At 31.9% G+C, this 8,396-nt stretch overlaps 2 protein-coding genes across 3 annotated transcripts; one reads left to right on the forward strand and one right to left on the reverse strand.

The window, feature by feature from the left end:
* Nucleotides 1–2,345: 2,345 nt before the first annotated feature.
* Nucleotides 2,346–5,024, forward strand: LOC102623345 (putative 4-hydroxy-4-methyl-2-oxoglutarate aldolase 2). 2 transcript variants are annotated; one of them, XM_006480365.4, is made up of 2 exons: nucleotides 2,346–2,506; nucleotides 4,267–5,024. In XM_006480365.4, exon 2 carries the CDS (start codon nucleotides 4,280–4,282, stop codon nucleotides 4,778–4,780), a length of 501 nt encoding a protein of 166 aa, XP_006480428.1. In that variant the 5' UTR covers nucleotides 2,346–2,506; nucleotides 4,267–4,279; the 3' UTR covers nucleotides 4,781–5,024. The 2 variants fall into 2 exon arrangements, with proteins under 2 accessions (XP_006480428.1, XP_024955580.1); XM_025099812.2 differs by lacking the exon at nucleotides 2,346–2,506 and adding an exon at nucleotides 4,046–4,116.
* A 346-nt stretch (nucleotides 5,025–5,370) lies between these two features.
* Nucleotides 5,371–7,876, reverse strand: LOC102623070 (protein SRG1-like). Its single transcript, XM_006480364.4, has 4 exons — nucleotides 7,409–7,876; nucleotides 6,479–6,726; nucleotides 6,057–6,381; nucleotides 5,371–5,754 (listed from the first exon to the last, which is right to left on the reverse strand). The coding sequence occupies exons 1-4, from the start codon at nucleotides 7,655–7,657 to the stop codon at nucleotides 5,488–5,490; spliced, it is 1,089 nt and encodes a 362-aa protein (XP_006480427.1). The 5' UTR covers nucleotides 7,658–7,876; the 3' UTR covers nucleotides 5,371–5,487.
* Between the last annotated feature and the right edge of the window lie 520 nt (nucleotides 7,877–8,396).

The following is an 8,396-nucleotide window of genomic DNA, read 5'->3' on the forward strand; positions in this document are numbered from 1 at the left end:
AACTAAAAAAAAATTAAAATTGTTGGCGCAAAAAGCACAAACCCTATTTTTTTGACAATTTTATTCTTGTCAATTCTAAAGATTTATAATATCATAGGTAAAGATTATAACTATTTCATTTTCAAGTTTTTAATTTTATCTTTTTTATAGGAACTTTAAGAAAATATTAATAATTTAAAGAGAATTTTTTAATTTTATCTTTATTGTAGAAACTTTAAGAAAATATCAATAATTTAAAGAGGATAAAATAGCCAACAATTTTAATTTTTTTTTAGTTATTTCCGTCTACAAATTGTTATTAAGGGTAATATTGTCTTTGTACAGTAAATTAACGGTCAATATTAAAGTTAACTGACGGTAGGAGATTTTTTATAAATAAATAAATTCTCACCATCTATTTGTAACAAACCCAAATCTCAGGATAGGTTTTTAAAAATTACCCCTTGAAACTTGGAAGTGGGAAACAGAGCGGCAAAGTGGAGGCGCATGTGAGTCCACTAGTTTACGAAATTCTGACATCAGCATGATAGCCATCATTGACGCCATTAGGCAGCGGGATGGCCGCCCAGATTCATTTAACCATTCATTTCGTTATCCTATTATTATTATTATTATTACTCGACAAGGACTAAAAATCCCCAGTTTTCATGATTTTTCATAATAATAATAATAATGATGATGTTTCTCACGTTTCTGTACAGCGCGTGAGGATTAACGCAAAAAATTATACTTCACTTCGTATTAAAAATATTTTAATGTAAAAATTAGGGAAAAAAAGAAATAAAACAGTATTTTAGAAATTAAATCATTAAAGTAACACTAGCGCAATAATACAAAATTTGCAATAATAGCATGATATTATAAATATTTTTCATTAGGGTGGGTATTTGAACCCACCTATTTCTTCTTTCTTCTTTCTTCTTTTTAATTAAGAATTTTATTATTTAAATAATTTTTGGTAAAATTACTTAATTAACCCTTTATTTTCTTTCTCTTGTTAATTTCATAAATTCTATCAATTCATTCAGATACATTCTTTAAATTGCAAATAATTGGTATCATTAATGAGAGAAACAAACACCTACTATTTAAAAATAAATATCAATAAATTTTTAATAAGCATGAAAGTTGATGAATATCAAGAAATTAATTTATACCAAGCACAAAAGCTAATGAATATTGAAAAAAAAGGTTCTCGTATATAGAAAGCTCTTTAAATAGAGATCACGATATATTAAGAAAGATCAAAAAATTAAATTGAAAAGAGAGTGAAATTGAATGTTTAGTTTGTCGAATGTAAGAATAGAGACAGAACATGCAATTGTAAGATAGAAAAAGAGAAACTATTGAAGGGTGATTTTGAATTTTAAATTTTTATAGTAAATTTATTTTTTAAAATGGGTGTTGAGAGAGATTTAATGGGTTTAAATAGCCCAATCCTTTTCATTAACGGATTACTTTATTGAAAAATATTTACAATATCATGAGATTTATTCTCAAATTATAATAATAGCTTAATGATTTAATGATTAAAAAAGATTCATATATTTTTTTTATGATTTAAAGATTACTTTATTAAAAATACTTATAATATCATGAGTATTATTGTAAAATTGTTCTACGAAAGTTCTTGAAATAATAAAAAATGTTGACAGACGTGACCACAAGTTTTTTTTTCAATTAAAATTTTAAGTGATTAGTAAAAAAAAAATTATTTGAAAATCACTCAACCAATTCTTTGAGAATAAAATAATATATAAAATATACGCTTGATGTCACCTAATGCTGACTAACTTAAAATTTAATGAATAAATTAAAATTTAAAATAAAGTCACCTAATGCTGACTAACTTAAAATATTAGAGCCGTCATATATACAGACACCAAAACTATGTTTTATTATGCGAAATCATAAAATGTAAGGACGTAAATATTATTAACTCTAAATAAAAAAGTTATTTATTCTAAAATTATAATCAAATTTTAATGATTTAATGATTAAGAAAGAGTGACATATTACTCTAATGATTTAGAGATTACTTTATTTAAATAAAATGTAATTATAAATACTACTTTATTTAAATAAACTGTAATTATAAGATTTTTTGGAATTAAAAACTTAAGTAGTAAAAAATATTATTTAAAAATCGCTTGACCAAGTTCCTGAAGAACAAAATAATATGTAAAATATATGCTCGATATCAATAATTATAAGTCTAACAAATAAATTAAAATTTAAAAATAAAGTAATTTAATGCTGATTAGTGACTAACTTGAAAACAATAGACCGACCCATCATATATACAGAAACCAAAATTATGTTTTATTACGCGAAATCATAAAACGTAAGGACCTAAATGTTATTAATACTAAATATTAAAAAAAATTTCCCACGCGCTTAAAACCTTACAAAAGATTCGATTTCCACTCCCATTCATATAGAGAAAGCTTTTAACACAACACGAACACTTTGCATATTTCTCAAATCTCAGTAAGCTTTGTTTGAGGTACGATTAATTTTTTTACTCTTAATTTATTTGTAATCTCTTTAATATTTTGATTGCTGAAACACTATGATGCTTTGAATTGTTCCTCAGTGATTTAATTTTTTACATGCATGTATTAATTTGTTATCTTGATTGCTGCTGTTGGTATCAATTTTTCGTCAAATATATTGATCTGCTAATATTTATCAGCATTCTTTTTTTATTCTGGGAAAAAAATTCAAAAGGGTTTCTGATTCTGTATAGATTTTTGAGTGGTGCTGTAAATTTTGTTGATCTAAAGAACTTGAAAGTTTTATGTTTTCTGATCTGCTTCTTTTAATGTAATTTGAGTAAATGAAAAAAAAAAAAAGATGGGGTGATGAAAATGGTTTTGAGTAAAATTGAGGAAAAATTGTGGACTGAGTGGATGCAGTTGTCCACATTAATCTGTATGTGGCTGGTTCCGTGGCCAGGTGGGGTATTGATCAAGGTCTTTGCATTACATTTATGGGAATCTTTGTGCTTTGTGGATGAGGATGAAAATTGAATTGGGAGAGTAGTATGATTATTTTTTTTGGGTATGTAGCCAAATATTCAATGCATTTATATTGGGTTTGTTATTAGGATGCACAAAGAAAAGGCATATAAAGAGTTTCATTGCTGATGGCTGAGCTGAATCCAAATGGTTAGCAATAGATGCAGTGTGAAATAATATATTAAAAAAAAAGAAAAGAAAAGAAAATAAGAACTAGGAGCTGGGAATTCAGTGGGCGAAGATGTTTTGCCTTGTAATGTTCTTTGCGAATTTGACTCAGGAGCAAATTTTGGAATATTTGACTTGACTTGAAATTGGAAGATTGAAGTTGGAGGAGTTTCTTCATTCAATTCCTATTTTAAAATGAAAAAAGATATAAAAATTCACATATGTTTTCAACTTTACTCCTTTCAGTAAAATTTTGACTAGTACTTCATTGCTTCTTTTATTATTTTATTGTGATTTGACCCAATCGTTTCTCTGAATTGTTATTTCAATGTAGTTATACTGTCATTTCCAACATTTTCAAAGAGCTAATCTCTTCTTAAGCTTGCATTGTAATTTATCACGTTTTCAATAGTAGACATGCCTATGGTAGTTTTTGGATGGCCACTGAGGTTTATTTTGGATATAAAAAAATTGTAGGTACATGCTTTATTTATGAGAAAATGATTTAGAACTTGCTGGCTGTCGTGACAAGACCACCTGAAGGAAACTTCTGCATGCAAAAGTACCTTCATCTCAGTCATATGACATCTGCAGTTCCAAATCAAATACACTGGTTCTGTCAGTTAATTAAACACTAGAAGAAATCTAGCCTAAGCCTTCTTGAGAGGGGTTGAAATGATAGAGTGATCCACAATTTTCTTATGGAATTCACACCCCCCCGCCCCCCACCACCACCACATGCAAAAATTATAAAAAATTCTATTAGACAACTTTATTAAGGTGTAATATGCAGATATTTGCAAATATTTGCTTTTAATAGTTTACACTTTGGTCCTTCTTGATGTCTATGGAGAAGACAGCTGATCTCAAATTCTCTTCTGGCTAGTTGATTGACATTTCCATCACATTTTTATTGTCTGGTTTCAAGGTTATGCTCTGCTCTTATGTTTTCGTTCAATATTGGAAACATGAATAATGACATTATGAATTTTGACGGACGTTGAAATGTCTTCTATTTAATGTACATTTGTGAATGCCTGTTAGGAAACTAATATGCAATGCTTTTTCTCTTCTGAAGGTGCTTAGAATAAATGGCATTAGTTACGACTGCTGAAGTATGTGATGCAAACCCACAGCTGATTGTGAGTGGCGAGCTACGTGCTCTCCAGCCAATTTTTCAGATATATGGTCGGCGCCAAGTATTCTCTGGACCAATAGTCACCCTCAAGGTATTTGAAGACAATGTTTTGATTCGTGAGTTTCTTGAGGAGAAGGGTAATGGAAGAGTTCTTGTTGTAGATGGGGGTGGGAGTTTGCGGTGCGCTATATTGGGGGGTAACCCTGTCGTACAAGCCCAGAATAACGGATGGGCTGGAATAGTTGTGAATGGGTGTATTAGGGATGTTGATGAAATTAATGGGTGTGATATTGGTGTGAGAGCACTGGCTTCTCATCCCATGAAAGCCAATAAGAAGGGGATTGGGGAGAAACATGTGCCAATAACTATTGGTGGGACAAGAATCAGTGATGGCGAATGGCTTTATGCTGACACAGATGGCATCTTGATTTCTCGGGCAGAGTTATCTGTATGAGTCCTTTCCTTTGCAAATACCAAAACTGCAGGTGCTTTTCCTGGAATGTATTCCCCTACTATTATGCCTAACTTGTTTTCCCGAGCCCATTTATTAATTTTAGATGAACTTGTGTGGTGTGTCAAAAATCTATCCGACTTCGTTTTGATCTGTTTGTTTATTGCACATCAAATTGGAATGTTGTTTCTGGTGATGATGATAATAATGATTCCGATAAGAATAAATTATTATTGCTCTTTTGGCCTTTTGAGGGTAGACTCATGAAGTCCTTTGAAAAAGTAAACCTTGTTCTTAATTTCTATTCATTTGTGGAACTGTGATTTACAGGCCTTGGTTTAATCCTCTCTCCTCTTTAACTAGCATCTTGGGAATTTTGCAAGGGAGAGTGTATGTAACAAATTTAACTCAGCGAGTTCTTCTTCTAATGCTTAAGTAATGGGTCAGCTTTTGCTTTTATCTTTCTCAAAACCTATGTTTATTTTACCATCAAGCTTAGACATGTAACAGCATGACTTTGCTTCGACGGCTAACTCTCTGCATCAGAAACTACAGCTACAGGATTAAATGATACCCACCATTTCTCTCATGAGTTTGGCTTTAATCCACTAATTATTGCACAACTTAAAATAGTAAAACACAAAGAAAGAAACACTTGTAAGGTAGTCGTTTTATGTACACGTGATGTAAAAATAGTCACGTGTATGTAATCAATATCTCTTGGCATCCTCATTGCGGATTCTGAAGTTATCAATATATGATTTTGCATGTAGTTCGCGTGCAAGATATCCCTTGAGATAGTCTCCAAAAGTTATTTTCTTAAACAACCCTGGAGTCTCTGGTTTCATAAGGCTTGGAGCTGGACCGATTTCTCCATCCAATTTTGGGGTGTAGAATGTTGCGATAGATATCCTTTCCTTTTCTGAATTTATAGTTGCACGATGTTCTATACTAGGGTAAGATCCATTAGTTACAATCTACAAAATCACAAAACAAAGTAAGAGTACATAAGAGGAGAAGAAAAGAAAAAAAAAAATTGAAAAAAATTAAAGATAAATTCAATTGTTGTGTTAAAGAAACAGCTTGACCTAAAAATTTAAGTTGATAAGTAAGGATTCAATAATTAAAATAAGTTTCAACAAACACCCTCTTGAAGAAATCATTAAAAGAGTTTGCATATTCGAAAAATCGAATCAAATTTGAAACCTTAACTTTGATACCATATTGGATAAACCTCTTGGCCAAAAACTTATAGCAAGTGACAGCCATAAACTATTACCTCCAAAGCATCACCAATGTTGATAATAAAAGCATCAGGGAGGGCTTTAATAGGAACCCATAATCCATCTTTCTTTATTTGAAGGCCATCCATCTCATTGATTTGGAGGAGGATGGTTAGACCTCCGGCATCAGAATGAGGAGTAAGGCCCATAACAAGCTTCGGCTGGGGACACGGAGGATAGTAATTCATCCTCATTATTTGCACTCCTTCTTCAAACAAATCTTTGATATCGTTGGGATCCATTTTTAGAGCTTTTGCCATTTGGTAAAGAATTTTCAAGGCAAGATTTCTAAGTTCTGCTGAGTAAGATTCCAAGGTATCTCTACAGGCAAGGAAAATTAGTTCAATTATAAGATGCATGCTAAAATTGAAGAACCCGTACTCAATTAAATTAATGAATATGTGAGAGAGAAGATAACCTGAAATGGACAGGCAACTTGGGAAATAGATGGGGCTTCCTCAAATAAGTTGGAAGAGTGTACATAGCAAACATATCTGCCCAATCAAGCTTCTGCTCCTCAGACACAACAAAAGCCTGCCCAAATCCCTGAATATCGCCTGGTTGCTGCCAATACTTCTTTTTCTCCTCCATTGGAAGATTAAAGAAATTTGGAATCTCTACCTTCATTTTCTCTATCAATGAATTACTTACTCCATGATTTATCAACTGTGAAAAGAAACTAGCGTTAAAAAATTGAATTACAAATAAAAATTGTTTGTCTTTTCGAGTTTTTGTTGTGTTTGGAAACAGGGGAAGGAATGTTAGACAATAGTATGAGTACAATTGCTTGCGCAGGGGCGCATAAGAGAGAACCTTTATGCCTCTATTCTTGTGTAAATGTACATGAGTATTCACATATAAGTCGTTCATACCTTACCTTTCGTTTCCACGCGGGATAACTGCTTTTTTCTTTAATTTTTGTAATTCCATGGGCGTGTATCGAGTACCAAAAACTACCAATTTCTCATTCATCCTTTTTTTTTTAATTTTTGTAACTTCATGGGTGTATATCGAGTATCGATTTCTCATTCACCCGAACATCATTTTGATCATATAAATATCATTTCGAAATACTTACAGAGAAGTATTCGAATCACCTTAAATATTTCACTGACACCAAATAGATCCCATTTAAAATCATATCTTAAAATAGTCACTTGTACACTATTTTTCCAACAATAAACATTGATCTCCCTAGCTAATATCTATAATTACTACTACGGAGAAAACAACACTCGATTGATGAAAAACATGAAAGTTTTAAACGCGCGACTTTAATACGGTCAAAATACGGGTATTAGTCAACGTGTACACGCACATACACAGATATTTATATATACACACTCACCTGAAAGAAGCCCCATTCTTTGCATGCATGGTGAAACTTATGAAGTTCTGAATCCATGAAATCTGCTGAAAGCAACTTAGACATGTCGATGACAGGAACATTTGCGGCCAAATCGGCGTTGCATATGAACGGAGATTCTTGATCGGCCCGAATATATTGCGGTGGAACATTTGTTAGTGGCTTCTTTGCTAAATCTTGAACACAAGGCACTGGGAGAGACCTCCCCATATTTGGTTGTTTTAGCTCCATAGATTTTCTTTCTTAATTTACAAATTTTATTCAACAACTATCTGCCTATATTACGATGATATTGAGGGCTTGAGTTTTTTGACAGTAACTCTCACTCACATTAATCTGAAGTTCAAGAAATTGATAGATACCCAATTTTTTTTCTCTCTATTTTTTTATTTCGACCACTTACCTTACAGGACAAACTTCTTGCTTGGAAGCTTTTGTGGGAAAGTTGCTGGCGATTTGACTGAAAATGTAGTAATGCTAATTAAAAATCGATAAATTTTTAAGCGGTACGCAAAACGGATAGACATCCACTACTCCAAACGTGTGAAGCGTGTAATATTTCTCATGCTTGATATATTTGGCACCTAGCGCATCTGGTTTTGGGCATGATTTGATTGGCCAAGTAATTTCTATTTGGGAAATTTACAAAAATAACTAAAGAATTTTGTTATTTTTCACATTTAACAATTGAAACTTTTTCCTATCATAATTAGCTAAAAATAAGATTTTTTTTCCAAAATTACCCTTGTTAGTTCAATCCCAACTTCTCTTCCTCTTTATCAAATCAAACCCAACCTTGCCCTCTTGAATCATCACCGGCAACGGCAAACGGCAACGGCAAATGACGACAACAAATGGTAAAAGTGAAGTCCGATCAAATACAGTCGAATCCATCTGGATCCAACATCAATTCGATACGATTCTAACAAAGTGAATTAGAGCCCAAAATCTAGGTAAGCTAATTGAAAGC

This window comes from Citrus sinensis, chromosome 6 (assembly GCF_022201045.2).
Source record: "Citrus sinensis cultivar Valencia sweet orange chromosome 6, DVS_A1.0, whole genome shotgun sequence".
Lineage (NCBI taxonomy): Eukaryota > Viridiplantae > Streptophyta > Magnoliopsida > Sapindales > Rutaceae > Citrus > Citrus sinensis.